Source organism: Notechis scutatus, chromosome 2 (genome assembly GCF_049901735.1).
Source record: "Notechis scutatus isolate UNSWTSFEM ecotype Mainland chromosome 2, rNotScu1.2, whole genome shotgun sequence".
NCBI lineage: Eukaryota > Metazoa > Chordata > Lepidosauria > Squamata > Elapidae > Notechis > Notechis scutatus.
This window is the reverse complement of record NC_142010.1, coordinates 207,632,883-207,655,436: the sequence shown is the minus strand read 5'-3', so window position 1 is coordinate 207,655,436 and position 22,554 is coordinate 207,632,883. Positions and strand designations below refer to the sequence as shown.

At 36.7% G+C, this 22,554-nt stretch overlaps 1 protein-coding gene across 3 annotated transcripts; it reads left to right on the top strand.

Annotated features, from left to right (window-relative positions):
* The first annotated feature begins 1,146 nt into the window (after positions 1–1,146).
* On the top strand, positions 1,147–18,796 carry LOC113414610 (cryptic protein-like). 3 transcript variants are annotated; one of them, XM_026671587.2, is made up of 6 exons: positions 1,147–4,347; positions 4,910–4,959; positions 5,044–5,223; positions 6,681–6,795; positions 6,884–6,990; positions 9,366–11,556. In XM_026671587.2, the coding sequence occupies exons 1-6, from the start codon at positions 4,325–4,327 to the stop codon at positions 9,497–9,499; spliced, it is 609 nt and encodes a 202-aa protein (XP_026527372.1). In that variant the 5' UTR covers positions 1,147–4,324; the 3' UTR covers positions 9,500–11,556. The 3 variants fall into 3 exon arrangements, with proteins under 3 accessions (XP_026527372.1, XP_087814067.1, XP_087814066.1); XM_087957941.1 differs by lacking the exon at positions 9,366–11,556 and adding an exon at positions 18,591–18,796 and having other exon boundaries at positions 4,095–4,347; XM_087957940.1 differs by lacking the exon at positions 9,366–11,556 and adding an exon at positions 11,789–12,576 and having other exon boundaries at positions 4,095–4,347.
* The last annotated feature ends 3,758 nt before the right edge of the window (positions 18,797–22,554 follow it).

Below are 22,554 nucleotides of genomic sequence, written 5' to 3'. Positions count from 1 at the left end.
AGTTTTCAGTAACACCAGAGTGGTCCATGAAATGGAAAAGGCTAGGAATCATTAGACTATAGTCCATTTCATTAGTTCATGATTTGGCTGATTAATTTGCAGATGCATGTAGCTAGGAAAATGTGGGCATTCAAATGATCATTATTTACAAAATGTTGGTGCTTCTAGCACTGTCTCCTAAATACAATAGGCTTCTTTATGCATTCTATTGCCATCTGATCCCACTGGTGATTGTTATTCCACTTACTGAATATTTAGTTGCCAATTGAGAATAAAATTCTCCTGGAAAATGAGGGAACCCGGGGGAATATATGTCATATTCATTAACTTTCAAATTGTTGCAAGATTTCGTTGTTTTGTTGCAAAAGGCTTACATGATTAGCTCTCTAGAAATGAAATTGTGCCAATTATCTTATCCAATTCTCACAAATTCAAAATAAAGTGATTCAATCTTATTTTTATTTCAAAGAGAAGATATCTGAGGCTAGAATGGTTTATTAAATAAAAAATAGATTTAAACTTATCACAGCAAACAAAACCCGAGATCCTCAAAGAACTGAACAAAGATTTAACTGTATTTACATTACCAAATTATAGGAAAAAAATAAAATATCTGAACTAATGAGATCTGTATCTTTCCTTAAGTATCCAGTTTGCATTCATACAGTAAAAATCTATTACAAAGTAAAATACATAAAAAATAACTGCCTCCTACCCCAAGCTGACTGTATCTTTTTACATTTAAAGCATTTTAAAACATTAGCTATGTTGGGATACAACTTTTTATAGCTTGCAGGGGTTTTTTCCCCCTTAACAATGCCTTTTATTCCTTTTATTGTTGTTGCTTTTTGTAGGTGTATTACAATCTGGGCTCCAGGATCACTGCAGATGGAGACTACACCCAAGAAATTTAAAGACGCTTGCTCCTGGGGAGGAAAACTATGGCAAATCTAGACAGCATACTAAAAGCAGAGACATCACCTTGCCAACAAAAGTGTGTATAGTAAAGGCTGTGGTTTTCCCAGTTGTAATGTATGAATGTAAAAGTTGCACCATAAGGAAGGCTGAACGCCAAAGAATTGAGGCCTTTGAACTGAGGTGCTGGAGAAGACTCCTGCGAGTCCCTTGGACTGCAAGACAATCAAACCAGTCAGTCCTAGAGAAAATCAACCATGACTGCTCTTTAGAAGGCCAGATCCTGAAGATGAAACTCAAATACTTTGGCCACCTAATGAGAAGGAAGGACTCACTGGAGAAGAGCCTAATGCTGGGAACAATTGAGGGCAAAAGAAGAACGGGATGATAGAGAATGAGGTGGCTGGATGGAGTCACAGAAGCAGTCAGTATGAGCTTAAATGGACTCCAGGGGATGGTAAAGGACAGGAAGGCCTGGAGGAATGTTGTCCATGGGGTCACGATGCGTCGGACACAACTTCACAACTAACAACAACAATTACAATCTAAATTGTGTTGATATGGAGAATATTTTCTTTGAATGGAGGAGACTTGGAAGCACATAACTATACACTCTGGGTGAATCAATTCCATGTTTTCTGTCTCTTAATCATTGCTATACTCTGAATGTTGGACACTAAGCTCCTGACTGTGGAATATAAATTTAATAGTTTGTAATAAAAATGTAATATTTTTTTTAAAAAAATATGTGGGCAGTTCCCATTGAGTTCTTTATCCCTGAATTCATTGGGTCTAACAAACAACTCTTTAGGGCAGGGGTTGCCAACCTTTTGGACCTCAGGAACCACCAAACTCATAATTTAAGATCCCAGGGACCCCTAACTGGTTCTGTGGGTGTGGCCTAATTTGTGAGTGTGGCTTGGTGGTCATGTGACTGGCTGGGCATGGCTTGTATGTAAATATTATGAATATTTATATAAATATTGATTTTTTATGAAAAAAAGCAACTTTTACCCAAAATCAGGCAAAGCAGGCAGATTGAGTTGCTCACAGAATCATTCAATGATCTATCTATCTGCCATTGGCTAGCTCAGTCTCTCAAATTTGCTTGCCGTGAGTCTGCACTGAATTTGCTTGCAAGCAAAACTTCAGTCCTAAGGGAGGTTTGGCTGTGCTTAAAAGCAGAGCCGAAGATCTAAAGACTAGCTGGAAAGCAAGAAATCCAACCATTAGCTAATCTAAATCTTCCAGCACAAAGAACAGATGATGGTCGGAAAAAGGAAAAATAGAAATTTAGCAGGCAAGTTTACCGGGTAAGGAGTGAGTGGGTGGGGAGGGTTCCCACGAGCCATGTGGGTGGTGCAGCCTTGTGTTTCTGCACAGCCTGGATTAATTGCTTTGGGGGGGTGCTCTTGGGGTGAGATTTCTCTGCGGCCCACCAAAATTTTCTCACAGCCCACCAGTGGTTGGCGACCGCTGCTTTAGGGGATCTAACCAGAATAGAATCTTTCAGAGGGTGACTATTTTAGGAATTTGGGGGACGCACTATGCCATGTACACAGGTAGTCCTCATCTTAAGACCTCAATTGAGCCCAAAATTTATGTTGTTAAGTGACACATTTGTTAAGTGAATTTTGCCCCATTGTATGACCTTTCTTGCCACAGTTAAGTGAATCAGTGTAGTTGTTCAGTTAGTAACACCGTTGTTAAGTGAATCTGGCTGCCCCTTTGACTTTGTCAGAAACTCACAAAAAGTGGCCACGTGACCCTAGGACACTGCAACAGTCATAGATATGAGCCAGTTGCCAAACCTCCTAATTTAAACCGTGACCACAGGGATGGTGCAACAGTCATGTGAAAAATGGTCATGTCATTTTTTTTCAGAACCATGGTAACTTTGAACGGTCACTAAACAAACTGTTCTGGGTCAAGGATTACCTGTAGATGCATCAAGTATAATTCATCAGACAGAACTTTACTATGGAAAAAGATGCCCAGATTCTCAGTCCCAGGTTTCCCAAGTTAAACTGGGGATACATTGAATTTTAAAAGCTACTGAAATACAGAGGTTGAACTAAGTCTGTATCCGTTTGTTAAATGGCAGCTTGTTTTTTTCAATCACAAGCAGAATACAGTCTTTGAGCATTTCCACACCTGTAACTACACACAGCACAAACATGCTCTGCTGTTTTTCCACGACATGTGTTAAATTTTGACCCTACACTTTCTCTAGGAGTTCAAGATAGTTTATATGGGAAACCTACAAGGTAGTTCTCGAGTGGTCGTTGGCTCCAAATCATCCACTAAGCTTCCATAGCTGAGGGACAACTTGAACTTCAGTCTCTCCAGTGCAATCCCACATTCTCTGCATATCTTCTTAAGTCTTCTTTAACTGTTTTTCCCTTATTCTGGCATGATCCATGGGAAAATCTCAAAATGTCAGAGGACTCAGGGATTTGAAATAGAAACAAAAGAGGCAGGACAGTAAATTTCATGTGCATTTTTTTCTATTATAGAACAGGATCAGTTCAATTTCTAGTGTGTTTTTCTTAAGTGCAGCAAAGTTATGAGTGCATAATTTATATTCTATGCAACTATTTTTAAAAGACAAGCCACAAGCACTTCCAAAACCCTTTGTACGTATTAAAAAAAAAAAAACCAGATGGCTAAATAATCAAGTTTTGAGCCATTGTTTTCTTTGATGAAAAGCATGTCACCTTTTTCAGATCTATGACCGAACAATGGCCATATTTTATTATCATATCTGGAATAAATTTCTGGGGTAACTTTCTGAATCTCTATGATAACCAGTGGCAAAGAGTCTTTTACAAGGACACCGAAAAGAACATTTTCCTCTCTGTTACATGGTAAGCTTCATCTGCCTCTCGAATATTCCGCAATTTAAAAGTGCAGAATCCTCCTTTGTACCTGACTGTCTCTCCCATTCTTAAAACCTCAATGCAAACAAGAATGAAGTATTATTGACACAGGTAGTGGCCCATTCTTTTTCTTTTTTTTTACTATAAAATAGGGCAATTTATCAGCACCAACCTACTAGTTGAAGACCAACGCTAGAAGACTCCTTGGGAAGGAGAAGCTCTACCTCCTGCTGTGTGTATGAAAGATTGCTCCTCCCCCAGCAAGATGTGTTTATGGAGGGGAGGGGTAGGAACTAACTCACTTTAGAATTGACTATACCTCTCTGAAAATCTAACCACAGAAGAGCTTCCAGAAGGCATGTGCCCCTGGAGGAAATGAGAAACAGCTAGAAAAGGTTCTTCTGCTTTAATTAGTCCATTTAATCACGTGAAACAGCTGCTCCTGTTTGGGGTGAGGCATCTGGACCACACTTACTTGGAAACAGCATTGGAACTGGAGTGGGCTTGAAGGAGAAAAACATCTTAAGAAAATGTGTTGGAGGCAAAATACTAGGTAAGTTTGCATTTTTAAACTCTTATAATCAAGTTGTATTCAGCCCTGTGTCTTCTCTTCTTTATATACACAAAGGCAAAATTGTAATCCATGTAGAAGCAAGAGATATAACATATTGCAAATTTTGGCTCTAGTGAGAGTAAAATATAATTTCCAAAACTATTGCCTTTTTATAATACAGTGTTTTGCTTTGGTAACAGGGCTACAAATGTGATTTTGAAGCAATTATCTCAGTAACAAAGAAAAGAATAGAACTATCTAGCTGGGATCTTATAACTATGTATAATAATGTTTCGTCCTGTAGTGGCTTATCCATACCCTAGGATTGTGTTGCTCTTAGAAAGAAGTCTCAGACAATTCAGTTTGACTTTACTTTGTCCTAAGCATATTTTGTATCAGATTGCTTTGTCTGTAATTAAGTCTGCCTTCCTAAATATAATTATCCATTTTTCAAATTCAATGTATTTTAATAGTACTAGTTTTTGGGGTGGACTGAATGCCCTGTTCTCACACCTAATTTTTTCATACTGTACTAATGTCTGTGCATACTTTGCCTCTCCAGGTTTATTTTAACAATAACTCTGGTTTTGTGGAATATTAATTTTGCAGAAGGTGAGGAATTTTCTCATAATTTGGTTCCAATTTTGCTTTCTGTAAAATAGTGCACTCTCTTATGTTATTTTTTATTTTCACAAGGCCTTAGAAAAGAAGGTGATACTCATGACCCTGAAGGAAATGTGGATGTCATTATTCAAAAGCACAGCGCAAAAGAGCGAGCCACCACATTAAAAGTCTACAGTGTTATGAATCAGAGCTTCGAGTATAAAAAGCAGATCAACTCGAGACCAATTGTACCTTTCACTGGGCTAACAGAGAGTAAGTTACTTTCTTTATGCTTACATACTCCCTAAATCATGATATCTGAATCTATTATAGCAACGGATTTCTCCAATCTAGTGCCTGTAACACCAGTGAACCGACATAGTACTAACATGAACTTAGCAGAGAGGCCTGGGTTCAAATGCTTGTTCTGCCATGAAATTTATTAGCCAGTCCTATCCATAGTCACTGTTTACTAATTTTAATTCTAGGCATGAGGTCTTTAGAGCAAGCATTCAGTTTTACTTTTGCCCACCTCTGAGGAATGTGGTAAGGATAAAATATATGTTTTACAATAAAAATGCAATAAATATACATGAACAAATGGACATACAGTATGTCCATTGGAAAATCTGTCTCTCCAAAATAACTTCTTATCTGCCCTGGAGAATAGGCAAGGTAGAATTAGATTTCTAAATAGTTTTTTATTCAATTTATGCATTGCCCTGCTCCCAGTTAGATGGGATTCTGCACTGTCTTTTGGTTAGTAGAATTTCTGCAACTGCAAGCCAGTGTAGCCTATCTTTACACTGCATTGGCGGGCTGACCAAAATGTTATGAAACCTTTGAAAATAATATTACTAAGACTTGTGCTATAAGCTATATATATAAGTATATCTTATATATACTAAATTATATTCTATCGAGTCAGTGGTGTATTTTTAAAAGAAATAGCCAGAAGCTGCTCTGTAGGCAGTTAATCATCTATATGTTTGGAGACGCTAAGACTTTTGGAGGTTTAGGATTATAATCCACATGTTTCTTCCCTTGAAAATCTAATGGGGATGACAAATTATTGTACTTTTCTGGCACCTTTCTGGCACTGTTTCTGTAATGAGCTGTGGCAAAAAGTAAGATCCAGTTGCTTTATTTCTGGGAAATGTTGATCTCCCTTTATCCAGGACTGACTTTAAAGAAAATATTCATCAGTTCCATTTGCAATAACTCTTTCTGCCAAGCAAATTAGGAGATATGCATATTGCAGCATAATGATTTTATTATAGTTAAATAGATATAGAATAGGTACATATATATATGATTTTCTTTGAAGGCACAATTTAGCTAAAAAGATGATAAATGTTTGCACATTTGGCAAAAGATAATATTTCTTTTCTTTTGGGGGGTAAATATCAATAGTGCTATTTTCAAAAACGAGTATGATTATTACCTTCTGCTGGAGTGAGATCTGCAGTTTGACATGAAGCTTCTGCAGTAGAACAAGTCATGGGGTGGTGCTTGGCCATGCAGTAATCTTGAGAAGTTTGCTTTTAATCCTTATCTAAACAATCTGGGCTTAGCTGAACAAACAGCCTTAACAGGCAGCTAATTTTATGGTCCCCTTAAGGCGAGTAGAACCAGGCCTTTGGCAGCTAGGAAGACTGGGCAGAAGCAAGTGAAAAAGAAGGTTCAAAGAAGTCTGTTTCTTTGTCAACTATGGGCTATTCATTTTTCAGGTCGGACCCTTAACCGGCACTGTTGTAAAAATGGAGGAACTTGCATCCTCGGCAGTTTCTGTGCATGCCCCCAATACTTTGTTGGCAGATACTGTGAGCACGACGAACGGAAAAGGTAAAGAAAGTACATATATTTGGGGGTGATTGTGGCTTGTCAATGAAACCTGGAAATAAGGTTGCATCTTCTGATTTGTCATTGGCAGCAACTGTGGCCCATTTGTGCATGGAGAATGGATATGGAAGGGTTGCCAACTGTGTCGATGTGCTTATGGTGTTCTTCAGTGTTTATCTGAACAAAGACAAAACTGTGGTAAGAACATACATAACTGAGGGAAAATCCACCTGTAGTTAATGCAAAAAGAAAAAGAAAAAGAAATCAAGAGTCTTATATCTGAAACGTGAACACATTTATAAGGCACAAATTATTCTGCAGTGAAGCTTAGGTTATTTGTCAGCCTTTAAGATGTCAGTAGTCAGTCAGTTTTGTACTTCTCATTGCAAAAGACTAAAGGAGAAGCTATACATGAACTCTTATGGGCTACTCTGAATTGTTGAATTTGTCCCATCGAATTAAAATCCAAATATGATTTCTGTGAGCTTGTTGAGGTAGCACTTTGTTCTATATATTCACTTTGTGTGAAACACTTTCTAAAATGTCAATCATTGGTCTATATAAATTATTTTTTCTTCTTCTCAGGGGGTTTAGTGTAGCCAGGCCTTCTATATCAGGTTTAGGCAAGAAAGGGCCTTCTCAGATGTTGTAGACACTGATTCATATTGGTGGCCTAGGGCTGAATTTTTAAAGGCACCCCTCCCAATGGCCCTAATAGGAGCCTCTGTGGCGCAGTGGTTAGAGTGCAGTACTGCAAGCTATTTCTGCAGCAAGCTGCCTACAATTTGGCAGTTCAAATCCCACCAGGCTCAAGGTTGACTCAGCCTTCCATCCTTCCGAGGTGGGTAAAATGAGGACCCAAATTGTTGGGGCCAATATGCTGACTCTGTAAACTGCTTAGAGAGGGCTGTAAAGCACTATAAAGTGGTATATAAGTCTAAGTGCTACTGCTTGCTATTGCTAAGCCTCCACCTGCTTTACATAAATACAGGTAGTCCTTGTCTTATGACTACAGGTGAGCCCAAAATTTATGTTGTTAAGTGAGACATTTGTTAAGGGAGTTTTGTCCCATTTTATGACCTTTCTTGCCACAGTTAAGTGAATCAAAGCAGTTGTTAAGTCAGTTACATGTTTCTTAAGTGAATCTGGTTTACTCATTGACTTTGCTTGTCAAAAGGTCACAAAAGGTGATCACATGACCACAGGACACTACCACCATCATAAATGTGAGTCAGTTGCCAACTATCTGAATTTTGATCATGTCACCATAGGGATGTTGTGACAGTTATAAGTGTGAAAAATGGTCATAAGTCATTTTTTTCAGTGATGTAACTTCAAATGGTCAAGGGCTACCTATACATGAGAGAAGCAATTATAATAATCCCTTCAGGTCTTAAGTACTCATTGTTTTTTTAAAGGTAGTTATACAGTATATCTCCCAAATTCAAATATCTTATTGCTTTTTTTTAACTATATACTGAGCAATTAGGTTTGAAAGGGAACTATCACTACTCATGCCTACCTTCTATTTATATGTAAAAAGTGCAGTATTTTTTTGTTTTGTTTTACTATGCATTCCCAAACCTGGGTGGAGGTAGGGGAAAAGTATTTTTTTTAATACCCTCAAGTCAGTTTTGGTAACTTCCTAGAAACATCCCTGCAGTTTTCTTGGGAGATTCCAGAAGTGGTTTGTCATTACCTGCTTCCTTTTGCCTGTCTGCAAAACCCCCTTAAGAATATTTTTTTTCTATATAACTGAGGTGACAGGGCTATGTTTCTACATCAGGGGTCTCCAACCTTGGCAACTTTAAGACTTGTGGACTTCAACTCCCAGAAGTTCCTCCTCCAGTCATGTTAGCTCAGGAATTCTGGGAGTTGAAGTCCTCAAGTCTTAAACTTGCCAAGTTTGAAGACCCTTGGTCCAAGGTCATCCAATTAGCTTCCTGCCTAAAGCAAGACTAGAACCAACTTTCTTTCCAGCTTGATAACTTAACCACACCACCAAACTGGCTGTCTCAAATCAGCTTATATGAAACAAAATCTGTTGGAATCTCTAGTCAACAATGTGTTATCATTGTTAAATAAAAGGAAAAAATACGATCATGATGTAACATTTTTGTAAGCCATTTATCTAGCACCACTTCTCTTAATCTAAATCTTGCTTCCAGTAATCCTGTTAGGAATGTGTGTGATTGCTGCTGAGTTCCGGTATAATATTTGATGGAGTCTTGTCAACAAGTTATAAGTGTTAATCTCATCTTGTTTTCTGTTTTCCTTACCTGGGCCAAGAAGTACAATTCTCTTTATTAGCAATGCTTCTTAACTAGTGATTTGTATTTACTTTTAATTGTGATGTGATTAATGCTGATAAGTTACTATTAATTGGTTTCAAAAGCTCCTATGGGTCCCATTTGCACTCTCCTATGAGAATTCAACAACCATTGACTTATATACTGTATTATTTAGTATTTTACTTAAGTACTTCCAGAGGAGTTTAGAGGAAATTACTAAGTATTGTTGAAACAATTTGTATGCAGATTTCCTTAACTAGCCCTCCTCCTTTTTTTTCTCAGCTTTAAATAAGGAAGAGGAATTCATCTATTTAACTTCAAATTGTCCAAGATTACAGCAAACAATGTGCTTTCTTATTCTTCTATTAGGCTGCTTTTTCACTTGGTTCAGCACAAAGATTTTCTATCACGTCTGAAGCTCTCACTTATTTGGACTGGAAATTCTGTAGATGGATCTACAGAATGCAAGAAAGCTAGAAACAGACTGTTGTTGCATTTCTACTATTTATTTACCTGTTTAACAGGAATGCTTTAGGCTATTTACTTCTTTTCATGAAATTCCAGTTACATTTCCATGGTGAAATCACCCTTAATTACCTCATTCCAATAGTATTTTCTATATCATATCAAGGAGAAAATATGCAGTTGTTTTGCTGTTAAGGATTTGTACAAGACCTCATTCAATCCTGCCATTTCTGCTGCCCTTCAAATAGTTGAATTTCAGCTCCCATGTTAAAAATCAAGATATTTCAAGAGCACCACACTGAGAATGCTTCTGTACCTAGTTGTAAACAAATCTGCATCAATGAAAAGTAAAACCAAAATATTTAAGTGAGCTCAGTTCCTAGTGACCTGAGAGATATAATCTTTTTTTTTGTGGCACTATGAAAATAATTTTTGATTGCTACCTTGATATCTTTTCCCCCAACTTCCCATTTTATCTTCCCTACATGCTGAAGATTTCTTAATATTCTCCCATCCAATTATTAACCCGTGGTGTTTCACATATTGGCTCCACAATAAACCAAAGGTTAAGTTATTGTTAATCAAAACTAACTAACAAAGTGATGTTGCACAAATACTACTTCTGTTTGAATCAGATTTAAGCAGTAAAAAACTTTTATCTGTTGCAATAATGACACTTCCAGTGGAAGATATCTTAGGTATTCTATGACATTAAAATGTTTTCAAATAGTGTGTCTGCTAGGTCTCTTTAAGAGTGTATATGCAAACTGTAAATGCAACAATTTATTAGAGGTTCCACTTTTTCAACTTCATATCAGTTACATTACATCGCTATTACATTGTTAGGAATGTGTACATTGGTTTGTTTCTGATTCAGGTAACATATGTTCATTGATACATCAGCTCTATTCTCTGCCTTAATCTGTAAAATTAAAGACAAACCATTTCTTTTCAAAATATCTTCATGGAAATGTGCATTTAATGTAATTTACACATAATATAAATTACACATTTATAATTGCTTTTTCTAAGCATGAATTTTAAATTAAATGTATTTTAATGCATCTTTGGAGTCAAGAATTGGCATATTTGGCAAATATAAAGGCTTGTAAATCAAGATTAATATGTTGTGATCTGTTAGGTTTACATCAGAATTCATAACAGGCAAATGTTTCAGTTCTTTCTAGCTGAGGTAAAAATCTCGTATTCTGGAAGTTTGTTTCAACCCATTCTATTCCAAACCACCATATGGATGGTCATGTTCACATAACATGTTTGACTACATTTGGTTTTCTTGTCTACATACTAAAAGTAATCCAGAGGACCAACACAGATCCTTGTGGACCATGAAGCCTGAATAACTTATTGGAGCTTTAACGGCCTCTTGCAAGACTGATCTCTAAAGGCCTGCTAAAATGAGGCCTTAACAAATATCTAATTGTGTAAAAAGAAAAGAAAAGAAAATTAATAGTCTCCTACCTATTTTTGTAAAAACAAAACAAAACACTCCTAATTGATTTGACGGTACCAAAGGTCACGTGTTGCCAATACGGTAGGAGAGGCTTTAATTTTGGGGTAGTGAAAATATGGAAATTGCATGTAACAATCCAGTTGACTGCATTGATTTTTTCGGTGTCAGAAATCTTTGGTGTAAATTAATTTGATCGATATTTGATATATGGTTCCATTTAATATAATCTTAGCCTCTATTACATGATGAGAAATGTCAAAGTTAACAAATCAATATGTCATACATTCAGTTCCTCAAGCATGTCTTTTTAAAAAACAATGCCTCCAAGTTGAAAAATTAGAACAATGTTATGCTTGCTTTGTTTCCATGGTCCTAGCTGTAATGTTTCTTACATGCATCTGATTTTCCCTGGAACTCTAACACTGTACCTCACACACACACACACACCAAAAGAAAATGTTTTGCAACTGTATTCATCAAATTTGGAGTGACTTTAATGCATTTGAATAAACATGGATAGGTCAGTGGAATCCTCAATAAGCATTGTGTATTAAACTAGCCTACATGACTGGAGTGATCAAGTTCAGTTTTTTTAACGTTTTATTTTATATAACATAAAAATTCAATTTCAATCAAACAGAGTGTTAGTCTGGGTACAATTGTTTTTAGACAATCATAATCAAAATGTTTACAATAGTATTCATCACAATATTAATACTATAAACAATAAGTAATAGTATAATATTCGTGTTCAATTATTTTTTTAAAGATGCCATCAAAGACCATACCCCTGCCACCCACGCCAGTCCAAGAAGCCTAGATTTGATTTAAAAAGTAGAAGACTGAGTTGCAAGGAGGAGCGATAAACCGAGGAGTTTTTTTAAAAAGGAACACTGATTTTTCAGAAAGATTTTCACAAAACTTCCTATATAGATACAGTCATGCAGAATGTATCTGCCTGGAAATACGTCTTGAGTGATTTTTACTGCATGTGAGATAATGCTTAGATGAGAAATTACTTCAACAGCAAGACAATGATACATCAGATCAAGAACTGTATAGTTAGTTGCCAGGGTATTCAACAGATGTTTTGATACTGAAATGCATAGATGAAATTTATGTACTGAATCTTAAGAACAGTTTTTGTCTGTTCCTGAACATGTATCTTGGTCTGTTACACAAAAGGCATATGTACATTACAAATGTACAAAGGTTTGCTGGCAAATGATTCTGTGGCAGAGCAATACTAATCACTGGGGCTTAGTTGCCACCTAAAAACATGTCTTAAAATGTAATTGTTGCATATAACAAATGCATGTCGACCAAGCGTGGTTTTGTTTCCTTGTTTCTTACTGAGAAAATGAGGAATGACTGAGGTTAAAAAAAACAGGAAAATGTCCCTGTGATGGTGATTGATTTCTGCTTATTCTTTATCTACTTTCCAGCAGTGCATGAGGATAAAATGAATGGGGTTTTTTGTTTTGCAATAACAAAGCAATAGTTTCACCAGATCCAGAGCAACTTTCTCTGAATTTATTTTATTTTATTCATTAAATTTCTACACCACCCATCTCTCCTAAGTGATTCTAATTTCCTCCAAATATAAGCAGGAGGTACTGCTGTATTCATGTCTTTTAACAGGCATCTGGTTAGTCAGGACCAGGACCAGGAGGGGAGTCTTTAGCTGGTCCACCATCTGGTCTTTCCATCAATGCTTCTCAGTCTCAGCAATTTTTAAGTTGTGTAGAATTTATCTCCCAGAATTCCGCATTCTGGGACTTGAGAGGAAATTATGGGAACTGAAGTCCCCACAACTAAAGTTGCTGAACTTGAGAAATACTGTTCTAGAGGCTGGGTAAAACAAATGACAATGAAGAGAAACATAGCTAAATAAAGACTGCCTTTAAATTCCTTACTTTAAAATATTACAATATGATTCTGTATAAATTCAAATGATCAGATCTTTATTGATCTAATAAATTTGTCATTAGTTCAAGCCAGTAATATAAAGACTACTGTTAAATTGTAATTATTCCTTTTTAATATTACCTCTTATTCACTAGGGTTCATTTGATTGGTATCCTCTTTTCCTCTGCCATGAAATGACACAGCCTTTAGGCAGCCAACATTTAGTTTTGATGTTTCTGTTGTGTACTGAGTGACCCTGTTAACATCATGTTGTGAAATTCAGTGCTTATGGCTTTAAATGGGCCATTCCCAAAGTAGAAAAAAGTCAAAGTAAAATGAGTTCTGCTGGCATAGAATGGAAATGAAAGCCCTTATTTAATAGTGACTTGAAATAAATCCTGACCCTTTTCTCTGTTTGTCTCAGTTCTCTTTTTAAAACTGATAGACAGAGATGAGATGCACAGAATGTTTTGCCCAAACCTTGCTACAGTTTGAAACACCCCCCTCAAAAAAACAACAACCCTTCTATCTGTAATTGATCAGTCATGGAATTTATTATTTGAGATTTGTCTCAGGATAGGATCTTTTTTTGCTCTGGGATAGCAGCCAGACCCATTGATGAAATCTTTCCTCATGAAATTTGCTAGATTAGACTACCTACTTTTGTAGAAAGAAATCTTCACCCACCCGCCCCCAACTCTCTATCCTGTGTCACTGTTTACAGAGAAGCAGACATGTTGACTCCAATGCCCCCAGCAGGGGCCTAATTATTCAGGCCTCTGTTGAGGAATTTATATTCCAGGGTTATGAATGCAAGGCTGGTATCTACAGGAGAGGACAGAGATTACATTTTGAGCCAATTAAATTAATTCTTTCCTGACCCTGAAGCTTTTTCTCAGGAGCATAATGGCTGTGCAATGATTATTTTTCGGCATGATGACTGAACATTTATTTTTTTGCATATAATTTGCACAATTTCTTCCAAGGTTGCTTTTTTGCTATTCAGACATTTCCCTTTATGGATATAATAAATGCACAATTTATTTTGTAACTGGGAAAATGCAATCCTAGTCCAGTAAGAATCTGAGTGGGAAATAATGCCCTATATGCAATGAAGCACCCTTGTTTCATCTACAGAATTTAAAACAACCCTTTTAAAAGGAATTGTACCATTTTTCCATGCTCACTTAGGAGTGAGTAAAGTTGGAATATAGATTGTGCTATTAGTCTGTTATTATTAAATTGCGGCAGATTCAATAAGACGATCTGGTCTACAGGCGTGTGCATAGATAATTTGCCCAGGTAAAATCTGAACAATAATAACATTTACCATGTACAGATCATAGCTTGTTAAATAAAAATTGAATCGCAGATTAGATACATACAACATACAAACCTAGAAAGGAAATTTCTTAAAACAAGCCATAGAATGTAAACAGCTGTCATTGCTTAAATAAATGTTAAGTTCTATGTTTAGCTCATGATGGAAAATTGGATCAAGTTAGAGGTCATTTCCTATTGTACTAAGCAAATTAAATACAAAGTAATATTTAAGTAATAATATAGTTATGTGTCCAGGAAGTTGTTCATGTCCTATCAATCACATGCCACTCATGCTCAACCAAGAAAATGCCAGAATAACTCACCCTTTAGATTTCAATGTTCAACAACATCTGTATACAAAGATAACAGTTGCTCACTATAGGCTCCTTTGCAAATTATCTGGTTTATGTATTTAACATGGGTTTATTGACCACTAGCAGGTTCAGCATGACATCTGTCATAGATGGTCATTATAAATCAGCTATTTGGTACAGCCTAGCTCAGTGTGTGTATACACACATACATACACAGTTGAGAGAGAGAGAGAGAGAGAGAGAGAGAGAGAGAGAGAGAGAGAGAGAGAGAGAGAGGGTATATATATATATATATATATATATATATATATATATATATATATATATATATATATATATATATATACATATATGTATATATTACAAATATGCACAATATATACACTGTATATATAAATATATATTGAAAAAAACCTGCATCCCTGTTTCAAAAACCAGCCTGCTCAAGGGTCAAACCCACACCAATTCAATTTCATTAAAAAAAAAAAAAGAATAGCTATGCATTTTAATAGAAGTAAGGACACAAGGTGAAAAAAACTACACCAGCTCTCCCAAAAGGTCTGCCTTTATGCATCCAATTGGAAAGCAGCAAAGTCAAAGGAATTCTAGCAGTCTGACTAGGTAGGCATGTCTCCACTCTTATCTCTTTCCAGCTGTTCAGGAGTGTAGATAAAAGGAAAGGCTTCTTTACTCCAGAGCCCAAGTCCCCTTCTCTTCACAAAGCAAATTGCAAGCACTTGAGTGAGGGTTATTTAAAGCAAACAGGAACGTTTGCTCTACAGTTCTACACAACCTTACTTAGCTCAGTTAAATTAGGGTTGCAGTCAGTCCTGCCTTGGTTTTCTCACATTCATCATATCCACTTCCTTGCCATGTAACTGTGCTCTGGGGGAACGGATGGCAAAGAGAAATATTTATCAAGTACTTCACAGGTCCTTGAACAATTCGCTCTTTCACTCCTCACAAGTTACTACAGAGCTTAAACAAATGGCATACCAAGCCTTCTAAGTTGGAGCCACCCATTAATAGTCTTTCCTTTCCATTCATGTATTATTGCTATATAGTTGTTCTTGCTGCTAGAGGCATGCAGCTATTCCTAAAGAACATCAAGTCCAAGAAGAACTGGATAATTTGGTTAGCAGAAGAAAATATATCCATTCTAAATATTGGATGTAGTATCTGCATCTAAGCTTTATATCTGATTCACAGAAGGGGTTCTTCCAATACTATTAATTTAAAAAAGAGATCACTCTGGAGGAAAAACAAATCTGGTCACGTTGCCAATTTCAAAAACCGATACAAAAATTTATGCCACCAGATAAAGACCGAATGCACCAATTATCACATTAAACAAGAGGAAAACCTTCTAAGCACCAATTCCACCCGTGCTTTTTACAATTTTGTAAACAACAAACTAAAAGACTCAAGGTCCATCCCTCCCTTGATAGGACCTGATGGTAAAGACTGCAACGACGACACCATTAAAGCCAACATCTTTAACACATTCTTCGGCTCAGTATTTGTAAACAGCAATGGATCATGCCCAGTATTTCCTAGCTGTACCACAGATAACAATAATGATCTAATACATATCGATTTCACAGAAGACAATGTTGAAAAATCACTACGCAATCTAAAACCATCTCTATCTATTGGACCGGATGGAATATGTGCCTACTTCTTAAGAAAGCTATCCACTGCCATAGCCAAACCTCTAAGCATAATCTTTGAAAAATCTTTCAGGACCAGCTCCTTGCCTAACCTATGGTCACAAGCCACAGTCATCCCCATCTTCAAAAAGGGAGACCCCAGCCTAGTTGAAAATTACAGGCCAATCTCCTTATGCTGCGTCACCTGTAAAGTCATGGAATCAATTATTAACCAATCCATCATCCTCCACTTAGAGACAAATAACCTACTCTCCAATAAACAATTTGGTTTCAGAAAAAAACTATCCTGTAATCTACAACTCTTACACTGCAAAAACATATGGACGACACAACTCGACCAGGGCAAAGCAATAGACGCAATCTACATAGACTTCTGTAAAGCCTTTGATTCAGTGGTACACGACAAACTACTCCTAAAAATAAAATCCTATGGTATCTCTGGACAACTGAATAACTGGATAGAAGCATTCCTGTCAAACAGACAACAAATGGTCAAAATCGGGAGCGTCCTATCAAATCCAGTATCTGTCAATAGTGGTGTCCCAAGGCAGTGTTCTAGGACCAACTCTCTTCATACTCTACATAAACGACCTCTGTGATCATATTAAGAGCAATTGCGTTCTCTTCGCTGATGATGTAAAGCTGTTCAATACCACAGACAATACTGCTACCCTACAAAAAGATCTTGATTATGTATCAGAATGGTCAAACAAATGGCAACTTCAAATCTCAACAAATAAATGCTCTGTCTTACATATTGGCAAAAAAAATCAGAAAATAAAATACAAGCTGAATAGTCAAGAACTTGTTGATGACCCAAGCTCTGTAAAGGACCTTGGAATACTCACCTCTAATGATCTAAGTGCTAGAGCCCACTGCAACTACATAGCCAAAAAGGCATTAAGAGTTGTTAACCTAATCCTACGTAGCTTTTTCTCTGGTAATATCACACTACTAACCAGAGCATACAAAACATTTGCTAGACCAATACTCGAATACAGTTCATCAGTCTGGAACCCACATTACGTATCTGATATTAGCACAATTGAGAAAGTCCAGAAATATTTCACAAGAAGAGTTCTCCACTCCTCTACTCGTTGTAGAATACCTTATGCCACCAGACTTGAAATTCTAGAACTAGAAAACCTTGAATTACGCCGTCTTCGGTCTGACTTAAGCATGGTATATAAAATCATACATTGCAATGTCCTACCTGTCAGTGAATACTTCAGCTTAAACCATTACAACACAAGAGCACACAATAGATACAAACTCAAAGTAAACCGCACCAAACTTGATTGCAGGAAATACGACTTCAGCAATAGAGTGGTCAATGTCTGGAATACTCTACCCGACTCTGTAGTTTCTTCCCCAAACCCCAAAAACTTTAACCTTAGACTGTCTACTATTGACCTCACCCCTTTCCTAAGAGGTCTGTAGGAGGCGTGCATAAGCGCACCAACGTGCCTACCGTCCCTGTCCTATTGTTTCTCTTATTCTTTTATTTTTCTTATATGTACCCATTTCATGTATTCACAACTATGTATACACTTATACTTATTATCTTGTAAACAATTGGCAAATCAAATAAATAAATAAAAATAAATAAATAAATATGTACACAATGTAAACATTGTGAATTTTGCTTCAGAGTTTCAGTGATGGCATTATAAGCTAGCATTTATAAATTTACACTACTTTTTTACTTACAATTATTTTAGCCTGGGGGAAAAGTATCTTTTCCTATCAATGGCACTGCCATAAATACTCATCTGACCATTTTTCTATACCATTATATGATCCCATTGTTGTTTTCTTGTTTTAATGTTCAGAGATGGAAAAGTACTCTAAGTATCTAACATGATAAATACATACAAGCCCTATTGTTGGGTTCTGGTTATCATAGAGAGAAACCAAGAAACGGGCATATATATATGAAAGTAAGGAATAAAAATTTAAGTCACTTGAGTTATTTATGGACTAAAATTAACATATGAATGATGGGACAGATTTGACTCTCAACATATATTGGAAAGCTTCTTATGTAATGTCACAATGGAAGATTGAAACATCTCCAAATGTTTTGTATTTTCCTTCTTAAATGTTTGGACGTGATCAAAACAATCTTTATGGAAAAGGCAGAATGGAAGTTGCTCATATTTATAAAATTTGATGCAAAGGTGTATTTCTTTTGAGGATAGGCTTTTAAGAGTAGACCATTAAAAGCTATTAACAGTATACAAGATATAGTTCTGTCTATACTATTATGAAAGGTTTCTTGAGTTACTGTCTGTTATATATATTAGTCATTAGAAAGATTCTTCTGATCAGTGCCTCTCAATTGGTCTACCCTCAGGGAATATTTCTTCACACTGACATCTGTAGACAAAACTGCCTCTGTGGCAGAATTCCTGGAATTATGCTTTAAAGGAGGAAGACTGATAGCACTTTGAAAAAACCTTGTCCACCATCACTTATCTTTCTCTGAGATACTTCACATGCAGTTCTTTAGGAGCCCCAGGCTTACTGCTACTAAGAAAGGAATTAAATCTATCAAATGAAATTCCAGTCTCCAGGAAAGATTGATCATTCCTTCCACCCTTGTGTAAAAAGGAAATAGTTTTTGCAGATAATATGGAAATCAAAAACTTGAGTTCATCGCTGTTACTGGACTTTAGGTCTTGTTAATTGAGGATTAAAACAAAACTACCACAATATAAAATATTATATTAATATGGTCTGGGAATCACCTCTTTCTGTACTTATGTGATTGCATTTCATTTATGAAATCTGTTCTCATTAATGACAGTCTCCCTGTATTATCAGCAGACTGAAACTCCAAAGTAACTTAATTTCCTTATATGGAATGCTAAATGCAGGAACCAATTTATATCATAAAGACTGAAATAAATTGAGAAAGTGATATGAGGCCATTGACTAAGAGCACATACATTTTTTCTATTTCAAGTTCATGTGGGATGTTCACGCCTCACATCAACACTTAGGGAAAATATTTGTTGATACCCAACTCTGTTTTCCATTTGTGATAGGTCCCTAAGGGGTTTCTTCTTGGTATTCTTGATACAGTTGATCCAGCTGATGAAATCATAGGAAATCATTCAAGTGGCCTGAAATGACCTTCCAATGGCACTCCCTGAAAGACAAAGTTTTTTTTAAAAAAGAGTAAAAATTAAACTGTGTCCACAGAAATGATAATTTAGTGCTTTAGATAACCCTTATTAAAAGTCTCAATGAAGACTAGTTATGTAATTTATGCAAAGATAGAGAGTGAAGAAAGAGAATTTTAAGCATTTGAATAGGTCCTGAGGCTGTAAAAAGGAAGGAAAATGGGAAGGCCCATGACAATGGCAGTAGGTACAAAGATGGAGTATAAGCCCCTATGGCACCTAACTATTTTAAATATGGGATTACGATTATCCAGAATGCTGTATTAAATGCCAGTAGCTATACTCATAAAAACAGGTTGGAATAAAATGAACTGCCTAGTTAATAAAGATGTGCAAAGCTTTGAAGTGGTAATTTGTTTCAATAATGCTTCAAGCAAAATAATTGCACTGAAATGTAAGGCACAGATGTACACCATTTTATAGAGCAAAAGGAAGCCCCCACTTTGCTTCACTTTGAAACTTATATTTAGCTGTGGCACAAACATGTGCTGCAACTTTTTTTTGCCACAGCTTCATAACACTGACTTAACCCTTGGTGACAGTGGTTAGAATACAGTATTGCAGGCTAATTCTGCTGACTGCCAGCAGTCTCACCAGCTCAAGGTTGACTCGGCCTTCCATCCTTCCAAGGTCAGTAAAATGAGGAGCCAAATTGTTGGGGGCAATATGCTGACTCTGTAAACCACTTAGAGAGGGCTGTAAAGTACTGTGAAGCAGTATATAAGTCTAAGTACTATTGCTATTGTTTATCCCAATAAAGATTTTGCTGTGGATGCAAACTAACATGCTTCGGCAAACATTCTGTAGATACCCCCTAGAAAATGACATCACCCAATAGTTACGGTCACTTCAGACAGATGTGCCATCATCCTCTTCCTTCTGCTTCCTGGACATTGTCTTTCTGCTTTAGAATACAGTCCTTTCAAATCTAGCTCTGCCGCTGTAACTGTAATGAGCAGAGGAAGAAGAGGAAGTGTGATGGTTTCTGCGAACGCCTGCTTCAGGGACCAGGAGGGTGCAGAGGAGTGCTGGGAAGTTGTTGAGCCCCCCCCAAATTCAGGAGTGGAGAGATCATGTACATTGGAAGGGTCACATCCTTGGATCTGGATTTTTTTTTTCCTTATACCAATTCCATACCTAATTCCAATAGGAATTTTATGTGTGATTAACATAACCACAAAAGAGAATTATTAACTCAGGTACAATCAACCAGTGTCTACAAAATTAGTGGAAACTCCTAGTATAATAAGATTCAAATAATAATGTATACTTAATAATGTTGGATGGTAAGAATTCACCTAGGGCAGCAGGTACAATGAAGAAATAATGTACTTTTCTCTTCAATAAGAGGTAAAGCAGCCAGGGGTGGGAGACGACAGGGTTAACTACCGGTTCAGAATTTATGAGCTTCCCTGCCCGCTGCCACGCGCCTGTTAATCATCATTAGCATGCGTGCCCGAGAAGCAGCCTTTGAAACAGCCCTCTTTTCCTGCTTTTTTAACTGCAGCTGTGCCTCGTTCAGCAGCTGAAGTTGAAAAATCAGGAAATAAAGATCAGGTAAGAGCCCGGGTGGACAAAAATATCAGCAGACATAGAACCGGTTCTATGTCTGCTGCTCTTCAGAGCTACCAGTTCTACAGAGGTGGACAGAACCGGTGGAAACCCACCCCTGAAAGCAGCATATTAGCATCCTGCTAAATACTGCTGACTTTTTTTAAAAAAAAATAACAAGTCCCTGCAGTTTTCTTGGCAAGAATTTGGAAGATTTTGCCATTGCCTCTTTCCTAGGGCTGACAAAAAGAACTCACCAATGGTTTTGTGTTTAAGGGGAGACTAGAACTCACAGTTTCCTGGTTTCTAGGCTGGTGCCTTAATTACTGACCAAACTGACTCTAAAAGACAACATAGCAGAAGGCAAATTTAGATAGTTTAGAGGACAATTTCCATGACAGGGGAAGGGGAAGAGATGAAACAGAAATCAGAGACAATTCCTAATGTTTATAAATGTTTAGATAGTTTAGAGGACAATTTCCATGACAGGGGAAGGGGAAGAGATGAAACAGAAATCAGAGACAATTCCTAATGTTTATAAATGTTTTAACTGCAAATATCAGTTGGGACATAATGATAGAGAAAAGTATAATTTGTACCCAAGAAGTTTCTTTATAATGTTTTATTTTTCTCTCTTTTTCTTGTATAGAGATACATTTTTTTCCTTTTTGATTCTTTTATCTTTATCTATCAAACATTGCAGTAGTATGAATGTTTGGCTTTAAAATGCAAATCTGCAACTTTGATCTTGCATAAATGTTTGATCTTCTTTCCCTAATTTTAAAAGAAGCTAACATCCTACAAGTTATTGCTCATAATTGATTGGCACAGTGGTTAGAGTGCAGTATTGCAAGCTACTTCTGCAGCCAGCTGCCTACAATTTGGCAGTTCAAATCCCACCAGGCTCAAGGTTGACTCAGCCTTCCATCCTTCTGAGGTGGGTAAAATGAGGACCCAAATTGTTGGGGCCAATATGCTGACTCTGTAAACCGCTTAGAGAGGTCTATAAAGCACTATAAAGCAGTATATAAGTCTAAGTGCTATTGCTATAATAGGCACATAAAATTTGCCTTTAGAATTTACCTCTATAGAATTGGTATATTCTAAAATAGGGGAGGTCACAAAAATAAATAAGAATAATGCTCACCTAGATACTCCCTCACATGTAGAAGTGAAGGTATCAGATTATGGCTAGAGAAACTCAGATTTAGATCTACCATCAGTCATGGAAGCTCATTGAGTGACTTGGCCACCTAGTCTCTTTCAGACCCACCTACCCCATAAAATACCTGTTTTGGGAAAAATAGGTGATAGGTGTAAAATATACATGACTTGAGCTCCCAGAAGAAAGACAAGATATAAATGTAAACTAATGGAGAAAACGGGGTTCACATCTATTTAGAAAATAGATATAATAGCTCACCAAATTAAGACCTCTGTAATTCACATAATTGCATCAAAGTTCATCTGATGAACTTTGTTTTTTGTTTCTGTTCATCAAAGTTCATCTGATGAACACCCCTCCTTAAAATTAACAAAAATGAAAGATGTATCAGCACTTGCTATTTCCTATGTAATATT

Coding starts and splice junctions, on each gene's coding strand:
- LOC113414610 (XM_026671587.2), top strand. CDS start 4,325: ATGTGTTGGAGGCAAAATACTAG. Junction 5,224..6,680: donor TTTCACTGGGCTAACAGAGA/GTAAGTTACTTT, acceptor TTCATTTTTCAG/GTCGGACCCTTAACCGGCAC. Junction 6,991..9,365: donor TGAACAAAGACAAAACTGTG/GTAAGAACATAC, acceptor TTTTTTTCTCAG/CTTTAAATAAGGAAGAGGAA.